Source organism: Lagopus muta, chromosome 12, assembly GCF_023343835.1.
Source record: "Lagopus muta isolate bLagMut1 chromosome 12, bLagMut1 primary, whole genome shotgun sequence".
NCBI classification, from domain to species: domain Eukaryota; kingdom Metazoa; phylum Chordata; class Aves; order Galliformes; family Phasianidae; genus Lagopus; species Lagopus muta.
Window position 1 is genome coordinate 132583 of NC_064444.1, and position 24669 is coordinate 157251.

The following is a 24669-nucleotide window of genomic DNA, read 5'->3' on the forward strand; positions in this document are numbered from 1 at the left end:
CATGCAATTCTGAACAGCTAATGAGCAAGAGAAACAGAGCATGAAGCAATGGATAAGTCGTCTGAAGACCTTCACACCACCCTCTTTCCTGCAGTGTTATGCAGACTGTGAAGCTCAGAATGGCAAGTACTTGAAACAAGCTTTTACTAGAGGGTGGAAATTGAAGTGAGGGGGCTCCAAACCAACCTCTGTTATAATTGCTTTTTGCTCCTTGATTCTCTTGGCCTCTTCAGTACACTGCTCAAGACTGAAGACTTTGGAGAGGAGCAGCGGTTTTCCACTTCGGCACAGAACAGCTTGGCATGTTCCCACATTGGCCACAGTCAGAGAAAAGGTGCTCGCTGGATCAGCCGTATCATGATGAATATAGCAAAGGACAGCAGAGGAACCCAGCTTCTGCCCAGCCATGCCCAGCTTCCTGTTGAAGGAGAAGATATAGGAAGGCTCCAGACTTCACTACAGGTATTTTGGAGGGCTGCCTCACCCCACCTAGCACATTATCTGATGCACGTATACAGGTCCAAACCAGGACCAGCTTGCTCACAGTCATACCTGTGAGAGACCAAGAAGGTGTTGGACATGAACAGTGTGTCTGACTGCTGAACCTCCTCCAGGAGCACATCAGCCATAGTGCACTGCAGCAGGCGTGGCAGCTCCTCGTTCTTGTCACCATCAAACATGCCATACACAGCCTCCATCCCTTCTGCAAAGCTCCCCAGTGCCAGGGACGACACACACAGCCTGTTAGAAAAGCATACAGGCAAAATTAGTCTGCCTCAGAGGACTGTATGGTCTCCAAAACCACAGCCATCAGTATCTTGCCACGAGTACTGTTCTCACAAAGCAACAAAGCCACTGCCTTGACACCCACCGCCCCACAACATGTTCAGCTGTTGTTTATTACTGGAACACCTGAATTCTCTTTGATCACACTAAGAGAAAAACTGATGTAGTATGCATGCAATAGCAAAAGCATCTGCTAGAGTGGAAAGCCTTGCCCAAGGGTCCTAAGATAGGCATGAGAAACGAGGGTAAGCAACGTTGACACTAAGCAAGAGATACAGAGAGATTAGAATGGATGAGCTACTCAGCAAAACATGTCTGCTTGGATGCTTAGCAATGCACTTCACCTAGCACCTCAGAGACAAAGTGTCAGGGTTCAGCAGACCATGATACTCACTTATTTCTTTGCCCTGCCATCTCAGCTACTCCATGACTCCAAAAAGTAGAAGTGAGAGCTGAGTCTGCTGTGAGGGAGGGCTTAGCATCAATCTTCAGTGTGGTAATGTGACTATGGAGAGAGAAGAAAAAAAATTAATTCTTCTCTCCTAGACGCCATGCTGAACAGCTTGTTCCAAAGGACCATGTCCACTCCAGAATTTTGGACAGCAGCAAAGAGAGGAATTTAAAGTCTTGGCATTCTGAAGATGTCAGAATAAACATGCCAGACACAGCTGGGAGAACTTCCATTTGAGAAGTTTTTTGCCCTGATGATTTGAACCCAGCCCTTTCCCTTACTACAGGATAGAAAGCTTCAGCTGCCTGAGGCAGGGCACACTAAAATGACACAATGTTGTGTAATATACATTGCTATCCCATTTCCTCTCCTGGAAGACTTTCCCTTTCCCATACCTGTCACTACTGGCTTTGCAACTCCATGACTCTCACCTGAAGATATCCAGTGTCTTGTGTTCTAGCACCAGGTTTGCATTTCCAGTCAGGTCTAGCTCTTGCAAAGTAGCTGGCAGTGCCTCAGGGATTAGGATTTCATTTAATTCATTACAACTCAAGTCCACAATCTGAAGTAGAGAAAAAAGAAAAAAAAAAAGCATGATGGCAAAGAACATATTCTCTGTTTTTTCATGTGATCAGTTACCAGGTATTCCAGTGCTCTGTGCTAACATCAGATGATCCCACTACCAATTGTATCCCACAAACAGCTCATGAAAATGATGATGACCTATGAGCCAAGGTCACAGGCAGTGACGATGAATGAGAATTGAGCCATCTTCAGTCAGTTAAAAAAGGCAACAGATCTTGTACATGTTTTTTGTGCCCTCTTCATGAGCTGACTGCGCAAAACATTGAGATCTTCAGTTGCTCTTTTAGCAGTTACTTTTAATTCTCCTACCCAAGCTTCCTCCTGATATCTCATTACCTTTTAGGTAAGAATACCTGTATATGAGGTAAATGCAGGATCTCTGGAAAGATGCTGATGTCATTAGAGTGTGCAATAAGTGTATGAAGTAGCTTGCAGTTTGCCACGGTTGTGGGAATTGTTTTCAGTTTGTTGCCACTCAGATTCAGCTCTTCCAAGTGTTCTAGCTTACTGAGTTTGCTGAAAGGGAACAATAGAATATTGTGTCTTAGAGGCCAGAATTTATCACTTTCTGGACCTGCAGATACAGCATCCACAGAGACATTTCTAATTTCTAATTCATTGGTATGAGACCAAAAGTCATGTGTTTACCTTGCAGGGAAAGTCTGAAGGTTGTTGTTTGCCAGATGCAGGATCCGTAGGTTCGGGTGTCCCACCAAGACAGGGATGCATTGATCTGTGAGGTTGTTATTGGTCAAGTAAAGCAGCTGCAGCATGCTCAGACTCTCCTCCCCTGTACATGCAGAGGGCAAGGACTCCAGGCTATTTGCAGATGCATTCAGGCACCTGAGACTAACCACAGCAAATGCAAAAAAACAAAACAAAACAAAACAAAAAATACCACTTCATCTAAACCACTCCACTAACAGCAGGAAAAGTAGCTATACAGCTATAAAATTGCCTATGCAGATGGAGAAAGAGCAGTAGGCAGGCAGGTCAGACAACAGCGTAACATCCCTAATCACGTTAAGATTTATGAGTCCACAAATGACCATTAGCTACATGTCACTGCAGATGCAGTTTTACAGTAAACAGTGGGTACTGTAAAATAGATGGAGTAAGTGGGTAATAGAGGTAGAAGAAGACTACACAAACTTTTACTCTGAGTCTTTTAAGAAGGGTTGACTCAAGTCTGAATAGACCAACAGCACGGGTCTCTGTTGCTGTTTTTCCTGAGACCTGTTGTATTTCTGCAGTAACATCTGAAAATCTGTACAGCTTTCCTTTGCTCCCAAATTAATAAATTTGTTCTAAAGACAAAACTTGCCAAGCAGTAATGAGACCTTAGAAGCAGTTGCAACTGAAGTTAATACCATGGCTGGCTGTTAGGTTAGGCACATATCTATTTTCCTGTAATTAAATATTAACATGGACTGATTCTCTCACACCAACTGGGTGATTTCTCATAGGACCTGAGTTACCTCATCATAATCTTTCATGCAAATACCAATAAAGCCCACAGCACCTCACAAGGAAAGTCACGCAAATATCTCTACTAGCCTTCACAGCTTCAAAGGCTAACACAGAATACCCATGATACTGTCACTCACTTCAGAGCCTTTATAAAGAGCATCTCGGGGAGTTTAGTCAACAGGTTGTGTTGAAGGTCCAGCACCTCCATTGGAATGTGCTCTAGAAGAGGTGGAAGGCTCTGAAGATTATTGTGCCCCACTGTCAGTTTCCGAAGGCTCAAGCTGCTGAGGATCCTAGAAAGAGAGGGTATGCTAGTTCAGCTTGGTTCAGTCCTCTTCCCCATCCACAGAATGGGAAAAGGGAATATTTAATCACATATTTGACTGTACAGCAGAGAAAAATTGAAGTACGCCAATCCATAAAATACAAACAATGACAAAGCAGAAATATGTAGTAAGATGCTTCAGTCACTCTATGCTCAAAGTGTATCTGCACTTCCCTTTGTGCTACTGCACATAGACTCGAGTTTGTGTGCACATACCCAGCATTCTTTCAGATAGACAAAGAAGAGATGAAAGCCACAAAGTATAGGTTTAAATGCCTCTTTAAACTTGTAGGCAGAAAGAAGCGCTTCCCCTGTGCCAGCTTAGATTCAGAACTTTAATGTACTACTTAGCACTTCTGTAATATTTCTGATGCTGTTACATTTTTCAGAATTATAGTGCTTATTGAAAAGGCCGCGATCCCCATTAAGTAATAACTGATGTTTTCAGAAAGGGCACCTGAACACAATTGGATGCAGCCTAGAACTACCCTGCCTTTTTCAGGGAGGTGATAACTTGGAATTACAACCTGATAGTCCTGTACAGAACAGCTTTGAAGCATTAAATGCCAAAGCTGCATTAGTGCACTGCTCCACATAGGTCAATGAATTCAGCTGCTTTCTGATTTCATAGAATGGTTTGGGTTGGAAGAGACCTCTGAAGCTCACCTAGTCAAATTTCAACGCAGCTAACTACATTGGGCAAAAAGCTATTCAAATGTAAATACACCAATTCCCACACTCAAGCTGACTCATCCAGATCTGGCTTCTCTGTTCACACTGATTGACACCACTTTGGTACAGTTCTATTTTCAGATGATTAAAAGACAACTTTATGGTGATCTATAACCTGTTGTGCAAGGCTTTTTTTATGCTTTAATCTGCTGGATAACCCTGATAGCTCAAAGTCCACGTTAGTGAAGTTGTAACTTGAAACAAGATATACCTACAGTGTTGATGGCAGACACGCAAGGAAGAAATCCCCAGTGGACACAGTAAATTCCAGTACTTAAAAATCTCTAAAAATATTTGAATTTTTAAAAATATGTATTTTGAGTCTGATTTCCACATATTCGTTATGTGTACCACACTTCAAATGTGATCTTTTTTATACAACACGGGAAGGAGCAGCACCTATTAGCGCAGGTCCAAAGGAGGGCCATAGAATCATAGAATCACTCAGGTTGGAAAAGACCTTAAAGATCATAGAGTCCAAACACAACTAACCAGACTACCCTAACTTGAACAACCTTCCTCTAAATCATGTCACTGAGCACCACATCCAAATGGTTTTTGAACACATTCATGGATGGTGACTCAACCACCTTCCTGGGCAGCCTATTCTAGTGCCTTCAACCAATTCCAACCCTTTATGTAGAGAAGTGTTTCCTAATATCTGACTTAAACTTACCCTGGTGCAACTTAAGGCCATTTCCCCCATCCTGTTACCTGTCACCAGTGAGAAGAGACCCTCACTGTAAGCACCTTTCAGGTATTGGAAGAGAGCAGCAAGGTCGCCCCTCAGCCTCCTTTTCCACAGATTAAACAGCCCCAGTTCCTTCAGTCTCTCCTCATAGAGCATATTCTTCGAGCCCTTCACAAACCTTGCTGCCCTTCTTTGGACCTGCTCCAGCACCTCAATGTCCTTTTTGTACTGAGGTGCCCAGAACTGAACACCGTACTCAAGGTGAGGCCTCATCAATGCTGAGTACAGGGCAGGATTACTTCTCTAGTCCTGCTCACCACACCATTCCTGACACAAGCCAGGATGCCATTGGCCTTCTTGGCCACCTGGGCACACAGCTGGCTCATATTCAGCCAACTGTCTATCAGTACACCAAGGTCCCTTTCCATCAGGCAGCCTTCCAGCTGCTTCTCCCCAAGCCTGCAGGGCTGCCTGAGGGGTTGTTGTGAGGACCCAACACTTGATCCTATCAAAATCACCAGGGACTGGCGCATTCTCCTATGAAGGCAGGCTGAGAGAGTTGGGGTTGTTCAGTATGCAGAAGAGAAGGCTCCAGGGAGACCTTACACAGGCCTTCCAGTATTTACAGGAGCCAATAGAAAAGATGGGGAAAGACTCCATCAGGGATTGTAGCGACAGGACAAGTGGTAACTGTTAAACTAAAAGAGGGTAGTTTTAGGTTACATACTAGGAAGAAATTCTTCACTACAAGAGTGGTGAGACTGGAACAGGCTGTCCAGATAATGTGAATTCAGTATTCCTGGAAGTACTCAAGGTGAGGTTGGATAGAGCTTTGGCCAACCTGATCTAGTGGGCGATGTCTCCTACCATGTCACGGAAGTGTGGTAGCACTGGATTATCTCTAAGGTTCCATCTAATCCAAACCATTCCACGGTTCTATCATCCATCAGTAAAGGTAAATTTATACGTTCTCTTGCCTTTGATGCACATAGTCTTGTCTCTTACATCCACTAGAGCATCATTGCTAAGAACATTTCCTATGCCTGCTGCTTTAACTACCTCAACCGTTTGCATTTCTTCACTGTAATCTAGCATCGCATTCACATTTCAACATAGCTGACAAAGACACTCTCATTCATTACAACCACACTCTCTACTAAACACATGCTCAGCCAAGAACATCTGGGCTTTGGTTCTCCCCACAATATCCCTTGTACCTCGAAGAAGTCACTATAAATACAAAACAGTAAAATAAAAAAAATACTATAAAATCATATTCGTTCTTGGCTCCCAGTTACTACTTTGCTGCAGAAGCTGAAATGGGAGCAGGCAGAAAGGAGTTGGCTTATGATGTTTGTGAAAGCTGCCTTTGCTATAAACTACATAGTATCTTCTTATTTAACCAGTGAAAACTCTGGAGTGATATAAGGTATGTTAGTGCTTCATCTGTAAGTTGAGCTTCACAGATGCTACTGTAACACAAAGTTAATTCATAGCAGTGTGTTTTACTTCAGGTGCAAACTTCTGGCAAAGGATAGAACTATTTGGTCTTTGTTAATCAAAATTTGCAAGTCAGTTCTTTCAACACATGAATGCAAAGTACTTTGGAAACTTCACAGAAAAGTTAAGTAGATTCTCTATCTGCACAACAAGGAATAAAGAGGAATAGCACTGCTTCTCTTTTTCCACTCAGCTCCCCATAAAAGGATGTTCAGATATGTACAATAAAATAGTCTGCTGACCTTGATGGGAGCTCCACAAGGAGGTTGTAGCTCATATCCAAAATTTCCAGTTTCTTTGCTTCACAGGCCCAATCTGGAACACACTGCAGCTGATTGCTGAGAAGAGCAAGGGGAAAAAGCTAGATACCAACACCTGATAAGGCATATGCCCTGTCTGAACAGTGCACTGCACTGTTGACAGCTAAATGAAAAATAATAGGCAAAAAATGCACCACAGTATCTGAGCTACTCACACGGCATTTATCTCTTGGCCAGCTGCATAATGCAGTATGATTGGTAGGAATTACTGTTGCAAGGCTCTGATGATCATACTTTTGTTTTCTTTCAAGCACCAATATAGCAGAATCAGCCACCTTATGCTACCCAGCTAACATGCTTCAAATCCAAACTGAGGTGGCAGGTGATCAGATTCCCTATTTTACAGGTCTGACAATCCTGTTACTATAGGGCAGACATAGGAAATGAAGACAGCAGTCATGATCACCAGCACACAGTCTAAATATTTGCCCTGCACATTCTCACCATTCAGCCTAGTAAGTTCTTGCAGGTTCAGTGGTCCTTATTTGGTCTGTCTTGCTGATTATAGCCTACAGCTGAAGGACAGCCAATCACCTAGATAGGTGAAAACAGTTCAGAGGAGCTTCTGATCTGCAACAATTTCATCATTCTTCAGTACTGGGCTTTCCAGTTCTACTATGAAGATGAAATGCCTTTTCTCAATTGCTCTCAACTCTTTCAAAAGCATAACAGTTCCAGGAAATGTCTGCAGAAAATACCAAAATTGTTCAGATATTTGCTTTATATTCTGTGGTGTATAGTCACTTACTGGGCAAGTTCTAGACATGTCAGTTGACCAGGAACCGGATAAACACTGACAGATGTGAGACCTGATGAAATAAAGCAAATAAATATTACCGCAGAGCTCAGAAGGAAAACAGCAAAGCAGCACACAGACTAGCTAGTAAGTGACACTGATAGTCTTTACTCTGCAGACACAATGTTTCTACTCATCTTTTCTAAGACAGAGTTCAAACTTCATACATCTATCATATATCAGCACAGCTTCTCGCTGTCCAGCTCTGTCTGCCACACGAACACCAGAATAAAGGAGAACAGTACTTCTACGTGTGGACTCCCAAACAATTCTCACTGGAAGGCAAATACCTTGGTTGGCAACTCAGCACTATATTCTCTTGCTGTTACACAGCCTGTGTGCATATATCCATAATACGATCCCTATGAGTAGACCTCAGAAGCCCCATCACCTATGCTCTCAGTAATATCAGTAAACATTAGCGTTTTTTGTGAGAGGAGATGTTGTTTCCTTTGTTCCCAGGGCTTGAAGGAAGAAGGCATATGTAGAACATAAGGACACGTACAGTTGTTGTTGGCATACAGAGCCCGAAGGGAGAAGCCACTCAGTGTCAACTCTTTCAGCTTATTCCGCTCGCAGTGCAGCTGCTCCAGGCTACCCAATGAGCTCACATCCAGATATGTCAGTTGATTGTCTCGCAAATCCATGTAAATCACAGAATTGTTCCCCTCCAGAGTGTCAGCTGCTGCTCTCTTCAGGTTGTTCAGCCTAAACACTCAGAAATGAGAGGTAGAGTCAGAAATCAGAACACTGAACACCGTACATGAGTAAGAAAAGAGAAAGGAAGAGCTCCAGCACAGGCTTTCTTCCAAGTACAGCGAGGTGTATGAGTAGCAACAATGGATTTCAGTCTCTAAGCGTGGAAAAAAAACAGTTCCTGTCCACATGGCTAGGTGAAGCAGTTCTACTCACTTCCCAGTGTTCAAGAAATTCTGAAGACCACAGTCTATAAATTTCGAGTCAGATCAACGGATGCTTTCTTAACACTGAGAACATACAAATGCAGAGACTAGATAATACACTGCCTTGTTACAGACAAAAAATTCTTTGTCCCTTTCTGAGAACTCTGCAACTGGCAACCTGGAGGATCTGGAACATACCTCTAGAGAGGAAAAGAAGCAACAGAAGGCTAAGAGAGATCAAAGAGCTACTGAGCTCACAATAACAATATTAAAAGAGGAACTTAGAGTACTAAGTGACATTCTCAAATTCCCACAACAGGGAATTGGAAACTAGGTGATCTTCATGGTCTCTTCCAACCAAAACAATTCTATCATTCAGTAGTTTTGTGCACTGCTCAGCTGACCTTGCTTCTCTAAACAAATCCTGCACATCCTCAGAAATAGAACTCCCTTGAAGTAAAAAGAATCACTAAGTGGGAAAAAAAACCAACATGGGAAAATGTACTACAATATACACAGTTCTCTACTGTAAATAGAAAGTGATGTTCTGTTTCTTTTGTGTACATGTACCTACACACACTCGCTCCTAAATAGATACACAGGTACACACACACTCCCCTACATGGATACAGATGCACACACACACGTTTACTCTTACCTCAGGTCCACGCTTTTGATGTGACTCATGCGGTTCAGCACTGTAAGGTCCAAGTTCTCTAGCAAGTTCCCTGCCATGGCTATTTTGTCTAAAACTGTGAGTTTCTCACAAATCGCTGGCAGCTCACAGAAGTTATTGAAGGAAAGTCCAAGACAGCTGAGCTGCTGTAGACTTCCAAGCTCTTCTGGTAAGGACGTGAGGAAATTCCCATCAAGCCAGAAGCTTTGGAGACTACAGAAGTGAAAGCCAAAACAAAAACCAACCAATCAACAAAAAACAACAACAAAAAAGAAAAAATACATTAAGTAACTCAGTGAAGAATAGTGACTGTCACATTTCATGTTTTCAGTGAGTGGTGTGTGGTTATTTTTTAATGGTACCTAACAGTTAACTTTATTATTGTATACATAAAGTTACTGGAGTGCTTTTATCATTGATATTTTATAGTCATGGAACTGTGTGTACACAATGGCAAATAATTCCTAAATTATAAAGGAGGCAAACTTCTGATTGTGCCAAAATTCAAAAGTTATTTTAAGCAAAATACAAATCTCCACTTGCTTTGTAAACAAAGGATATTTACATAATCATTTGTTTTCTACAAATTAAGAAGAACCCATTTAGCATGCTGTAACAGAACAGGCCTACATGATTGCCCATCCCACAGTAACAACAGAAACATTAAGTCATGGACATCTTCATCACACCACCACTGCAGTTTAATATCACTATTACAGCACTCATTTACAGCAACTGCACCTACAGCACAGCTAAATCACAACTCCTACCACCCTAAAGCTATGCTAACACATTTCTTATACACATTTCCAGCCATTTAGAGAGGAGTATTTTCCAGGGTAGCAAAATAAATTGTTTTGAAATTTGCATAGCTTTTGAGACTCCAATCTCTAAAGTGCAATCCTTTTCTTATGACCATGTTCTAACAAAGAACTTTTCTCAAGAGTGATAGAAAAGCACTCTGAGAATATGATGCGTCCCTATAAAGGATGAGGACTCAAGAGATGTGATGCACATCAAGAAATCATAAGTCACCCCACAACAAAGACAAACCCACAAAGAACTAACCCCACAGAGAGCAGAAAAAGCTTCAACGGAAATATATTCATAGGCTTAGAAGCCTTCAAGTCTAGTTTGGCAAGGTAGCACCTATGATTCAAGACACAGTAACTAATGTAAGTGTCTTCCTAGGCCACTCCACACAGGCAAAATCCATTAGCCATTGTTACAAATCTGGCTTACCCCAGCTATTTTAAAATACTAATAGAATAGAAAGGAAGTCACAAGTGATGACTTGCTATATACCAGTGACTTTTCAAATGACAACCATGTAAACATCTTAACTTTGAAAGAAAAACAAACTTTTCTGTACCTCTTGGGTCTCAGCCTTCCACCCAAGTCAAAACTAGCACTCAGTCTCTGGAACTAACAGGTTGATGAGCACTTAAACTTCTGTAATTAGCCCCTTTACATCAGCTGTGCTACACCAAAACACCAAGGTTTATAACCATAGGAAAAAAAAAGAAAAGAAAAAAGCACTCACTTCAGCAGCTTGCCAATCTGGGTTGGCAAGTGATGAAGTCCGTTACAGGACATGTTGAGTTCGGTCAGAGTAGAGATCTCACACAGCGATACAGGAAATTCCCCCAGTCTGTTATGAGACAGATTCAAGCTCTTCAACTGAGAAAACCTAGAGGCAAGAATTTCAGTTAATTATCAAATATCCGTAGTCTCAAAGCAAACAATCACAAAGGCTTTTGAAGCCTTTGTACACAACGATATGGTCAGCTGAATCGTTATGGCAGTTTTTACACAAATATTATTTTAAGCCACTGATATTTCATATCTCAGTGGTAATGCTGAGAGTGATCAAATACCATGCTTTTACTGCAGAAACAGACAAGAACCTTTAAACCTGATCCCTGACAGACTCTCTCTGAGTGACTATGATTAACTAAAAGAAAGCTCTCAGTTCAAAAAATTTACCTTCCAATAATTATTTGGAGTAACACTCTAAATTTTGAAGTTGCATAATAATACATTAACTGGAATGACTCTAAGAATGGATTAAAAGAGAGGAATACCCATTTAAGGGAAGTACAACAGAAGGCCTGGCAGACCTGTGAAATGGAATGGCAAAGAAGTGCCGACTCCGCACTGAGCAGCCTCAGGATCAGCACCCAGAGGTCCTTGAAAGGATTTCCACACTGAAGTGCCACGTGCTTGGCAGCCATACCATGAGCACAGCTGTGTGCAAGTACTGGGGCGGCTCTCACAATCACTACAGTCCCACACTTGTGCTTAACAAGGTGTTGCCCTCCTATAACTGCCAGGTCCAAATTCATGAAAGAAACTGAGCACAGGCTGGGGCAATATGCAAGAAATTCCCCTCAAAGAGATCCTCCCTCTTTCTAAGGAAAACAAAAGCAGTTTTCCTTGAGTAACAACCTTGCCATCCCAAACATAATCCATCAAAAAAGAATTCATTTAGGAAATTTATAATGTACTCTTCCAAGACAACTGCAAATCTACCACATTGTTGAAAGAGAAACACATACCTCGTTCATAATGTACTTTTTCATGAGGCAAGGCTGGAGCTAAATGACCTTTAAGGATCCTTCCGTTTTCACTTTTTATTTTGAAGTGTTTTCATATAATTAAATAAAACAAGTTTAATTCACCTTCCTTCTTGTGTTGGGGGCTCCAGAACTGGACGCAGTGCTCCAGGTGGGGTCTCACGAGAGCTGAGCAGAGAGGTGGAATCACCTCCCTCAACCTGCTGGTCACACTTCTCTTGATGCAACCCAGGATATGGTTGGCCTTCTGGGCTGCAGGCACACACTGCCAGCTCACGCTGAGTCTCTCATCAAACAACACTCTCAAATCCTTCTCCTCAGAGCTGCCCTCCAGCCATTCTCCGCCCAACCTGTATCTGTGCTTGAAAGTGCCCCAGCCCAGATGCAGGACCTTGCACTTGGCCTTGTTGGACTCCACGAGGTCGGCGTGGGCCCACCTCTCAAGCCCATCCAGGTCCCTCTGGATGGCATCCCTTCCCTCTGGCAGGTCAGCTGCATCATTCAGCTTGGTATCATCTGCAAACTTGCTGAGGGTGCACTCGATCCCCCTGTCCATTTCGGCTACAAAGATATTAACACCAGGCCTAGCACCGATCCCTGAGGAATGCCACTCATCACTGGTCTGCTCTTGGACATTGAGCCACTGACCACAGTGTGATCATCCAGATAATAAACATACTCAATACGTTCTCGTTAAATCACAGTTTCCTTAGATGATTTTGAACCTGATCTTCAATTACAGCAGGCAGATATTCCTTCTCCCAGTTCTTACCTTTGCTACCTTTCATACAAATTAGTTCCATTTTAAGAGATCTAGAGCAGTTCTCAGGTTTTGGAATCAGCAAATACTGGAACTGCTTTCTCAGGAATTCAACGATAGCTTTTTACATGGTACCTGTTCCTAAAATTAAGCAGCTCTTTTTTCTGAGATAAGCAGACTGGTGAGAAATTGCCCTTAAGAGGTAAGGCATTAAATGCAACATCTTAACCAGGTTTTAGAATTCATCCTCCCGCAGTGATATCAAAGCAAACGCAAAGGGGGGCATAAAACTTTCAAAGCTTCCTACTTCTCCTTTTCACCAACATTCTTCACCAGTAAGAGACAGAGGAATGGATTGCTAACCTCTCATTCAAGCTGTATACATGAGTTATTTAGGTGGTAAGAATCCTGAAATCGTGTTCACTGGTTCCTCCCCCCCCCCCCCCCACAGCAGCATAAGAATCAATAATTTCATTTACTGCAGTCATGTTTTCCTTTTATTATGGGTCCTCAGTTCTGGTTTGCGCTCTCGCAGAGCATACTGAGATAACAACAAAGAGATACTGAAACACAGCAACGAAGTCACAATGGGATCTAGCCTCTTTTACAACAGCTCAAACAGGAGCCAGTCTGGGGACAGAAATAGTCCATATATTGCTTTTGCTTGTTTGCAGATTTCAGCTCTATCACCTGACAGAGTCAATGCCAGGGAGAACTGGGTTTCTAACATACCAAATCTATTGTTGACTTACATGCAAGGTCAAGCCCCTTTGCTGATCCTGTGAACTAACAATGCTACATTTTATAAAAAAAGTTCTAGCTCTGTTTTTAACATCATCCAATGTACTTGGAGAAATAGAAAACAAAAGCTAGAATTATTTTCAACAGCTTTTCCAGTAACAATGCATTACAATATATTGAGTATACTTAAGCAAGCTCAGAATTAAAACAAAATTGGACTCTTCTTGGTTCTCAAAGAAATTGCAAAGAATTCCCATAAACAAGCAACTTTTTTCTTACTCATGGATACTTCTTCCTACTCTGTAGGAAGAAAAATGAAATATCCTAGTAACAGGCATTTAGAGATTCAAGATAATATTTTAAAAATTAAAAAAAAAAAAAAAAAAAAATCAGACCTGCAGCTCTGCCAAGTTTCTCCAAATATATTTTCCCTAAAGCACAACGGGATCCAAGCAGCACCATTTGACAGTATTACTGCAGGCTTCCTAATGGTTTTAGAAATTCATTCAGTGACTCCCTTAAATCTTTTTTAAAATGGGCAGTATATAGACATCAACAAACTAATCTTCCTCTGAATTGAGTTTCTCCAGAATTCATTTAAAGCCAATTTAGTAATACTCTTTCACTTACACAATTACAATACACTTCCATGCCATTACACGTTGCCCACTCTCTTAAGAGTCTATTTCAAGTTGCCAAACTAAAACTGGAGCATCGCAGGCCCTCTGCCAATTCCAAACGCACTTTAACAATCAGAACTGAAGTTGGATCTTACAGATCTTCCACAAACTCTTACCAGCAACAGCAGCATTATGCTTTTCCTCACCTTTATTTTGTATCCCTAAATGCTCTCTATTTATCAAGCAGTTTATTAGTTTTTCACCTTACCAGTAGAAATAGAATACCACTCCACAAGGCTCACCTCAGGCAAAATTTAGCATAAATAATTTGTAAAAAGAAATTCACAAATACTGTAAATTGCTGGAAGCTTATACCTGCCTGCACTGCTCAGTCTTGCTTCCTAGTTCCCTCATTTGTTAGAGTTCGCTTAAGATCAATCTTTTACCGTCCCACAACAACAGGCAGTACACTCCCTTCTCTTCAGCCCTGGATGCTCGCATCCAGAACTCGAAATGTAAATAAATAAATAAAAATTCTTTGCGTACCTGCAAAGAGAGCCAAGACTGCCTGCTCCGCTTGATCTCATAAAATTGTGTCGTAGGTTGAGGTAGGTGATGTCTTGACTGTAGAAGAGATGCTCAGGTACTTCCTCAAGACTGTAGCATGAAAGATCAACCATGTTAAGTCGCATAGACACAACCTGAAAGGAAGGAGCAAGAGTTGCAGCTGTGCAACAATTCTTATATGGAAGTTCAATGGAAAACCAAAGACTGCAAGCAGTAAATAATCCACAAAAATGGAAGAATCCCCATATACCCTCCAAACATAGGTAGAGTTCAAGCAGGAAACCAAGTCCAGGGAGTTTGAGTTTATGGGACTTGCTACTCCATGACAAGACGACTAAAAAACTGTATCTGTGGATAAGGAAACCGCTGAGAAAGCAGTCTGACTGCCTTCCAAAGATGTAAACAGCAAAATGAAGCAGCTGACATTGCGGTTCTGCTCTTTATGGTCTACAGAACCTTTCTTTAGCCTACCTATTACTCTGACTTTCTTTTGTTTGCTTGTTCAGGGTATAATATCAGAAATATTAAAAATGAAAAAAGCTTCACATGGTTTTGCAACATTTCAGTCTCTGCAAACATCAGGTCCCCTTTAATTAAATACACTGTCTCAAGGTCTTGTTTCATTTAAGAGTTTACAACCAACTTCAACTTGTACCATATTTCATGGTATATCTTTGAGGTCAAAGAGTATTTCAGTGTTGAGCTATCACCAGCTAATTGTACTTTAATCTGGAATAAGGAAGCAGCTCTGAACAAACTACACTTACCTTGCTGACCTACGATCTCTTGTTTTACTTAACTCAACCCTATCAAGGTAGCCCCAAGTAAGTCTAGGCCACAGGTAATACGGGTATGGTAGTAGAAGCAATTAACAGATCTCTATGGCTGCAGAGCCAGCCAATCCCTGGGGTTTGTTCCAATGAGCTGTGATTAACTACCCTCACTAGGTGCAGGGGGGGTGAAAAGAACGCAGAACTGCTACTCAACACTGCTGTACAGCCAGAGCCCCAGGAGAAAGCTCAAAGAAAGCTTCTGTAATCTCAAGCATATGAGAACTGAAGAAAGCTGGAAAGCATCCCAGGTACTTTCTCCAGCATCACAGTTTAAACCTCTGCCTGCAGACCCAGCCCGTACAACAAATCCCTTCATTCCCTTGGTACCCACCACCCCAACTGCTGCAGTCCCCAGTGCCTCACCGTGGAAGCCTGTCGGTGCCACCGCTGGCACTCCGCCAGTGTTTCGAAGGAGACGTGGTATGTTTGGGCTTGTGCTCCAACAGATGTGAAAGCAAGTGTGTACTGCCGACGTTTCATTTCTTCAACCTGCAACGGGAGGAATGAAAACAAAAGAGTCTACCTAAATTCCAGCAATTACAATGGATCCGAAATCTAGCCTGAAATATTACAACCAGTAACGCTATATTTCAAACAAAACTCTGATATAAGGTTATTTGAGACAAATGCAATGTAGTAAAACCTTCTTAACATCTTTCTGCTGAAGTAGATCCTTTAAGTAATCATCTCCAGGATGCCTAGTCACGCTGGCTAACACTGTGAAAACAGAAGCAAGTGCCTCTGCAAGCATTTTATTAGCCTTAAGACTACCTAGTAGTAGGAAAGGATCATGCAATTCTCCCTGCGCCTGCTGATACAGCCTGGATGAACCCCGTGTGGATAATACCCATCACTGTAACCCCCTTCTTCCTTTCTACGTTACAGGAAGCTTTAAAAAAAAGTCTTACCTTCCCTCCAACAAGAGGCAAGATATGCATCTTCCCTGCGTGGCTATCTTTAACAGAGGACACAATGAGACAGGTACCACAGAGAATTACTAAGCGTTCTGCCCATTTGTGCAACTGAGTCTTCCCTTTGCGTACATTATAGATTCCAGAGAGCAGGATGCGATCTAACTGTTCCATCTGGCAAGGCTTTTCTGAAGAAAAAAGGAACATGAGTGCTTACTCTCCATTTATTCCTTATTTTCAGGTACAAGCACAAATAGCAGCACAGCTGTAACACGCAACAGCAGTTACTGCAAGCAATACATTAAGACAAAACATATAGTAGCACATAAAACAAAAATCTCATGCAGAAAACAAGAGATGTACCTGGGGCAGAAGTGTCTGACAAGCAACCACTGTATGACTTTCACTAAAGTGTTACCACAGTTGCCATGTAGAGCATTTCTAATTTTCAAGTAATTACAGACTGTGGCAAACCTACGCACTTGCTGAGCGTCTGTCCTTTGGATGCGGTAGAAAAGCAATTACAAACTTACTGTTATCTTCAGGGAGGCTGTGTGAAATGCTTTATCTAGACTGTACTGCAGTATGTTTCTCATCTCATTTGGACTTCTAAGACATTTGTCATAACATTAAGCAGAGCAATTGCATGTTCTCCATCGAGCTGTCTTCTCTCCAAGCCACAAAAAGGGTCAAGAGAACTACAAAACTGCTTTTCCTATGATTCTGAAAACTCTTTATTTCAAGAAATGCTTTCTGATATTGTGTGTATGATTTAGCCATCTATGAAGCCAATGACTTGTGCTTCACCTGAGCTCCATCAGATATTTAAAACTGTGGGTACAGCAACAGCATACGTGCACACAAATTCTTACCGCTGTAAAAGCGAATCATACAGCTGAGGTCAGAGTTTGCTGCCTCCTCCTGCATTCTGACAGGGTCATCAAAACCCAACCCAGCCAAGTAGTCATACACCATCTGAAGGGGCTTTTCGGTGGGTTCCAGCCTCCTAGCAAAACACACAAGAAAACAGTTTTACAACTTGAAAAAGATTAAACATGGCTCATTGCAACTGAAGTGCAAGGGATACTGACACATTGCTCTCAAAAAGGTCTGGCAAACACACACCCCTGGGTCTGCGCTTTATGCTTGTTAAGCATCAGTTAAAAACTGCAACATCTGAAGAACTTTATTGCAGAAGGGAAATGGAGAGGAAAAAACTTAAGCCATGAAATCCATGGTTTCCTTTTTGTGACTTGAAATATATCAAGAGGAAACAATGACAAGAAACAATATCAGAAATACTGCACAAAAAATCAGACTCCCAATAATTTAAAAGAAACCCCTATTTTTAGTGACCTAAATATTTAGGAAAACTCTACTTAAATTTCTAAACAAACAAACAAACAAACGTTTCCTGATGTTCAAAAATTTCTGCTTTTGAGTTTGTGCCCACTGCCTCTTTTTCTGCCAGCCCAAACACAAGTTGCTCTCAGTCTTTTTCAGGACCTCTCTTGGGGATGCAGAGGCGTACTTAGAGAGCCAAGCAGTTCTGTAAATATTTAACTGAGGTCTAAGTTATCACAACTTTTTTTTTTCTCCCCAGAAACAGCAGTGAACACAACATAAAACATTAAAAAGAGCTTTCCAGTGTGTTACTGTAAATGAAAAATCTGTGTATCTGTTACCTACAACAGCCAAGCCATTAGAAACTGGAATAAATAACAGATTGCACCAAACAGTGCAGACTTCCAATACAGCAAACCCTGATGTATTGTATAGCCTTCAGAACAGAATTCAAGAGAAATATGAGAGACATGCCTGGATCTTCAAACACCTGGCCTGAGTCTCCTGTGACTACATGCAAACTTTAATACTTCTGCTACTAAAGCCTTGTGCTTGACAGAAAATGGCTTTTCCAGCATGTGACCTGCGGCCAAGCAGCCACAAATCCTTGAGTATCACTAACAAAAAAAACCCAAACAAATAACCAAAAACATTTCAAATAATCTGAAGCTAGCTGTTACACTAAAACAAAACAAAAAAAAAATCACTAAAAAAAAAAAAATATTCAAACACTACATTTTGGTTGCTGAATGAATTGATGTGTTTAGAAGCGTGCACTGAATAATGTAATTCTTGCACATCAAAATTCAGAAGGAACCTTAACTCGTTAAAGGGTAAGCACTTTTCAATAAGCACAGTAATACCATACAGTCACAGAACGGTTTGGGTTGGAAGAGACTTTTAAAGATCATTTAGTCTCAACCCCCTGCTGTTGGCAGGGACACCTCCCGCTAGATCAGGTTGCTCACAGCCCCATCCAGGCTGGCTTTGAGTGCTTCCAAGGAGAGGGCAACCGCAACCTCCCTGTGTAACCTGTTCCTGTGTCTCACCACCCTCATGGTCAAGAATTTCTTTCCAGCATCTAGTCTAAATCTATCCTCTTCCAGTTTAAAACTATCTCCCCTCATCCTGTTCCAACCTGTCCTGATAAAATGTTCCTCCTCAGCTTTCCTATAGGCCCTTCAGGTACTGGAAGGCTGCTATAAGGTCGCCTCAGAGCCTTCTCTTCTCCTGTGGTTGGCCTTTGGCCTTCTGGGCTGCAGGCACACACTGCCAGCTCACGCTGAGTCTCTCATCAAACAACACTCTCAAATCCTTCTCCTCAGAGCTGCCCTCCAGCCATTCTCCGCCCAACCTGTATCTGTGCTTGAAAGTGCCCCAGCCCAGATGCAGGACCTTGCACTTGGCCTTGTTGGACTCCACGAGGTCGGCGTGGGCCCACCTCTCAAGCCCATCCAGGTCCCTCTGGATGGCATCCCTTCCCTCTGGCAGGTCAGCTGCATCATTCAGCTTGGTATCATCTGCAAACTTGCTGAGGGTGCACTCGATCCCCCTGTCCATTTCGGCTACAAAGATATTAACACCAGGCCTAGCACCGATCCCTGAGGAATGCCACTCATCACTGGTCTGCTCTTGGACATTGAGCCACTGACCACAGTGTGATCATCCAGATAATAAACATACTCAATACGTTCTCGTTAAATCACAGTTTTGCAGTACTGAAAACTGTATAGTACAGTAGTATGGTTTACCTTCTTGAAGCAGCAGAATACTCTATTGTGACACACTTATCCCTTTCTCAAGGTAAGATTTAACTCTATTTTTATCCTTTGCATCTTTAAGACCAGGAAGAATTAGTGCTGCAGTGCTGCTGCAGAACTTTAAATGTTAATTTGAAAAAACTAGTATTTTCATTCTTGTCCACTCAAATTAAACTGCAGTGCTCCCTGAAACACCCTTATTTTTGTTTCTCAGTTTACGTGAAAAAATAACGACCAGGTACAAAAAGATCATTTGTAGTAGTATCTATTCAAGCCTAATCCCTGGACCAACATGTCTCTTTCCATAAAAACCTAACTACCTGAAAACAAATCACAAGAGTGTGCTGCATTACTGCACCACCTAGCTTTGGTTGCTGGTGGCTGGAAGGCAAGAGCCTCCCAAAAAATTACGCCTTCAGAATTCTTCAAGTTGACTGCAGAAATGCAGATGCTGTTCCAGTTTTGTTACCTGGCAGAAGTATGTGAGGTCACAGCAGAACCTACAGTTCAGCAGCAGCGCGTCCCTGGGCTGCAACGCCTCGCTCCTCAGGAGACAAAGTGCAGCTCAGTGACATATCCAAGCAAAGTCCTGGTGGGAAGGCTGACGCCTCCCTGCCCACCACAGCGGCTCTCCGGTACCAGGCACAGGAGGGGTGCGCCCAAGGAAACAGCACTGCACAGCCCAGATCTCTCCTGATCACACTCACACGTCCAAAGGGCTTTGTCAATAAAGCAATGAGCAGAAGGGCTTGTTGCTTTCTGATAGTATTCACATCAGGATACAGAGCACTTGATCGTGTGCCTCTGGGGACACTCTGGAGTTGTCACTGGAAAGACTGCCTGTCCCAGTTCTTATCAAGGGCAGTGTGATTTACCAATAAAATCTAAAAGTAGTCTGAAAGCAGGAAACGGAAAACCAAAACCTGTGTATGGAACAAAGGAACATAATGGCAATTTCTATAACAAATTTCTCTGCTAGCATAATCAGAGCTGACAGGTGTGGATGGAGTTTGATGTAGAGAATTACACTTTCCCTTTGAGAAAACACAGTGCACTGTGGAAACCTCAGCTGGCATGTGATCACATTAGAAATGTACAAAATTTACCTTGTACGAAGTGCAATAAATGCTGAGTACTACCACACACAGAGAAAACCACAGCAGGCAAAGCAGCTGCTACCTGGCACAAACAGCCCATGGCATCCACACCAGTATCACACAGTAGGTACTGCCACCTCCACTAAATCAGAGAAGCTGCTCCACTAAGTGAAGGGTGCAAGGATTAACAGAAAGAGAAGCACACAAAAAATCAGCAAGTTTCACAGACTGCTGCAGCTCTTCTTCCTGAGCAACAATCACATTTCCATATCTTCTTAGTTCAAAGTTTTGTTGTCAGGTGTGAGCATCCTAAAGAAAGTAATGAAATTATTTTTATTTAATCTTCTCCTCTGCAATAAAGTACAGTTTCTAAAAAGAAAGAGATGTTCAGAAAGAAAAGCTCTAGCTGGATTACTTAAAGATTCTCAAGGCAATGCTGCACAGGGAAAAGAATGTTCTGACAGAAACTGATTCCCAGTATACGTACTTCAAAGAGAAATGCAGAAATATCACAGGAATCCAACAGTATTGAAAGTTAAAAGGTTTTCTATTATTCTTCTACCTACCGACCAGTTCGTCCAGTCTTCTAAGTCAGGTACCAAATCAACTTTTGCCATGTTCAGGTTTAGAAAGAAAATCACCCACTAGTATTTAGAAGGGAATTCAGTTTTCTGAGAGACAAACATATCAAGTGTAAGATACAATCAGATGCTTCACTGAGTAATTTGTAGTCACAGACTCACTATTAAAGCAGTCAGTAAACTTTTTTTCAAGGAAATTATTATCTCAAGAGGGCGTAGGGATATCTTGAGCGTTCTGTCACCTTCCTGGGGAAATGGAAGCAGATACTACTTGTGATTGCCTCCTACTCCTAACAGAGATGGATACTAAAGCAATACCAATAGGAATTTTTTTCATGGACAGACATCAGAACAGGCTGCACGGGGAGGTGGAGGAGACGCCATCCCAGCAGGTATCTAAGAAACTTGCAGATACTGTGCTTAGGAATGTGGTATAACAGTGGATTTGCAGTGTTAGGTGGATGATTGGACCTGATGATCTTAAAGGCCTTTTCTAGCCTAGATGATTCTACTGAGAACACCCTCACTGGTGATTCATGAATTTATTCTGTGGCAAAGACAACCCAAGAATTACAAAGGCAACAGATGCACAGCAATCAAGAGCTCTCCATAAAATTCAACAGAAGACTTGATTAAGAGTCTAACATAGCAGGAGACGAGTTTAAGGAGCAAATCACAGAATTGCAAAGATTGGAAGAGACCTCAAGAGATCATCGAGTCCAAACCCCCATTAAAGCAGGTAAAGTAAATGTTTGCAACACAACATTCACTTCCAGGACCTGGGCTGCAGGACAAATCTGCTATCTTTGCAAAGACTACCACAAATGAAAGACAGGCTCTTCTCACAGTGTGAGAAGAGAAATTCAGAATTCAAACACAGAAGTCACTTCAAGAACTCAAAAAAAAATTTAAAAAAAAATAAAAAAAAATAAAAAAAAAAATCAAAGCTCCCCTGTCTGAACACACCTACAGGACTTACCTGGTCTTTTTTTTTTTTTTTTTTTTTGATGTCTGCAGTAAACGTAAAGACTTGTTCTTTTCTCTAAACATTAGAAAATCTGTTCTCTGTTATAGCAGCAACAAGCCAGTTGTCTTATAAATACTTCAAGCAACAAATGGAGATATTAGGCTGCCTTCATAAACAAGTGTTAACCTATTCTCCTTTTTTTTTTTTTTTTTTTTAAAATAATAAATCTATCGTAGTTCCTATAATCCAGGTCAGGGAAAGCAAAAAGTTCTGGATAACTTCTTTCAACTGTCATTTTTAACCACGTCACAGAATCACAAAATGGTTGGATTAGGGTAAGGAAACTACCTTAAAGATCACCCAGTTCCAACCCCCCCCGCTATGGCTGGGACACCTTCCCAGACCAGGTTGCCCAGGGCCCCATCCATGGCCTCAAGCACCTCCAGGGATGTGGTAGCATCCACAGCTTCTCTGGGTAGCATAGGCCAAGGCTTCACCAACCTCTGAGTAAAGAATTCCTTCCTGATATCTAAAGCTACCTCCTAACAATTTGAAGCCATAACCCTGTGTCCTACCAGTACTCTCCCTGTCCCTTCCCAGTTCTCTTGTAGGCCCCCTTTCCCGATCCTATTCTTCATACCTCTTTCCCGTTAGTGCTCCTGTCTTCAACCCAATTAAACCTACACTATGTCCTTCTAAACTTGAGATGCATACAATTTAATACTTACATTTCACTAACAAGAAACTATTGCTGCTGTTCAGCTTATAATGTTTCAGTTGCTTAGGCTTCTGAAGAAAGACCGCAGTGATGCCCTTTTCCCTAGCAACTAGAGCCACAACTTCATAATCAAACTTGAAATCCAGAAGCATCGCTACACAGACTTAATGGGAGCTTGTAAAGCTAGAGGAGTCCATAATACACTCAGCATAAAATCCATGCACCTTAAACTCTGATCTGAGGTCTGTTTTCAGCCTTAATTGACTGCAGACATAACACATGCGATACAACACCCACACCCTATGCTTATCTTTATTTACCTCAGAAACTCACAAAAAAAAATTACTAATACAAAAGTACTGTGAAATAACGAACTACTTCTGACTCAGAGAAAACTGCTTACAGCTCCACAATTGTTTAGATTTTCTTAAGATTATAACATCCCTAAAGCAGAATACAATGAAGAAGTATATGAAGAATAGCCTTTACTTACAAAACAAGGCTGTATTTCTGGTTGGAGCAGCCACAAAACCCTCCCAGCTATGCCTTGACTAAGTACAAAAGGCTCAGAACTACTTCATTTTCATGCATTAGGTGGCTGGAAGCTGCATCCAGCTGGCACCTCCTGCCTCTATCTGCTCTGCACACCAACGCGAGTAGGTATGCAGAAGAGCGCTACACGACTAGAGCAAACCCAGCTCCACGCAAACCTCAGCCCTCACCTGACCAGGTCTCCATGAAGCTGCACGAAGAGGTTTTTCCTCTCTTCCCCATCACAGATCTCAGACGCTGGGGTATCCACCGTACAGAGGACCAAGCGCAGGTCAGATAAAGCAGCAGCAGAATCTCCTCCATAAACGTACACGCAGCCTCGTCCAACATCCTCTCTCAGCCAGTCCCTCTCACGGGAACCGAACCGGCTCCTGTTCGGACAGCTCCTGCTTCCGTTGCGCTTCGCGTTTCTCTGCAAAACGGCCAAAACCGGAGCGTCAGTGGCAGTCTTGGCAGTGGCGCCCGCAGTCGGGCTGTGCGAAGGCCCCAGGAGCGGCGGAGCACGGGGGAGCGGAGCGGGGCACGGCGAGACCGCCGCTCCGCGCCACCGGGCGCCGCCTCGGGGCCATTCGCGACGAACGAGTCGGAGCCACCGCGCCCGGGGGGCACGGAGCCGGCACGGAAGGGTCCCAGCCAAGGTCGAGGCGGGCACTGCCCAGACGCGGCGCGCAGTTACTGCCGCGGCCGCCCCCCGCGCCGAGCTGCCGGGAAGGGCCGGCGCGGAGACGCGGTGCAGAACGGCCCCGCTCGGCCCAGGCGCCCTCATCACCTTCAGCACCCGGACGACGCCGCGAGGCCCGGCCCGCCCGCCCCGCGCTCCGACCGCCGCCGCCTCATCCTCCTCGGCTTCCGGCGCCTCCTTGGGCCCCGGACCGGCTTCCCCCATGGCCGGCCGGACCGCGAAACCTCCGGCAGAGGCGGCTGCCGCCCCAGCTCCGCGCGCGCCCCGCCCCGGAAGCGCGGGAACTTCCGTCGGCAGCGGCGCCGCAGCGGCAGCGCGAAGTCGCGGCGTTAAACCGAGGAGCTCCGCGAGCGGTTCGGCGAGTCGGTCCTGACGGCAGCACGGCCTGCGGGCACGAGGCCGCCAGAGCCTTTACCGACCTGCTGTCATCAGTGCAGCGCTTACGAGGAAGGCGGCTGTGTAAATTGGGATCACTTACCCTTCGAAGAAGGAAAACAGCTCTGTACTCCGAAGCCACCCGTCCCAGAACTGCTTTCTCTTGCTTCTGCAGCGTCTCACCAGGAGCCGCCCGAGGCTGCAGCTGCACACGGCGGCTCTGAGCAGCGCTTCGTCCCGCTGGGCGTAGCGCCACCGCGCCGCTTCGCGAGTGCCTGAGACAGCAACCGTCAACGGCAGCCTCGGTCACCTTAATGACCAAAGCCTCGCGCCTGCCCTCAGTCAGCAACG

The 24669-nt window shown here is 43.3% G+C and overlaps 1 protein-coding gene across 1 annotated transcript in view; it reads right to left on the minus strand.

Annotated features, from left to right (window-relative positions):
* Positions 1–24669, minus strand: part of PHLPP2 (PH domain and leucine rich repeat protein phosphatase 2) — a 30517-nt gene that overhangs the window by 5754 nt on the left and 94 nt on the right. The window contains exons 2-19 of the mRNA XM_048958642.1: positions 24422–24593; positions 23432–23673; positions 17115–17248; positions 16240–16430; positions 15695–15820; positions 14478–14632; positions 10778–10924; positions 9217–9447; positions 8162–8364; positions 7609–7669; positions 6783–6878; positions 3430–3585; positions 2471–2671; positions 2176–2338; positions 1669–1799; positions 1181–1291; positions 553–741; positions 187–418 (exon numbers count right to left, since the gene is read on the minus strand). Coding sequence (XP_048814599.1) covers positions 187–418; positions 553–741; positions 1181–1291; positions 1669–1799; positions 2176–2338; positions 2471–2671; positions 3430–3585; positions 6783–6878; positions 7609–7669; positions 8162–8364; positions 9217–9447; positions 10778–10924; positions 14478–14632; positions 15695–15820; positions 16240–16430; positions 17115–17248; positions 23432–23673; positions 24422–24593 — 2941 coding nt within the window. The remainder of the gene's footprint in view (positions 1–186; positions 419–552; positions 742–1180; positions 1292–1668; positions 1800–2175; positions 2339–2470; positions 2672–3429; positions 3586–6782; positions 6879–7608; positions 7670–8161; positions 8365–9216; positions 9448–10777; positions 10925–14477; positions 14633–15694; positions 15821–16239; positions 16431–17114; positions 17249–23431; positions 23674–24421; positions 24594–24669) is intronic.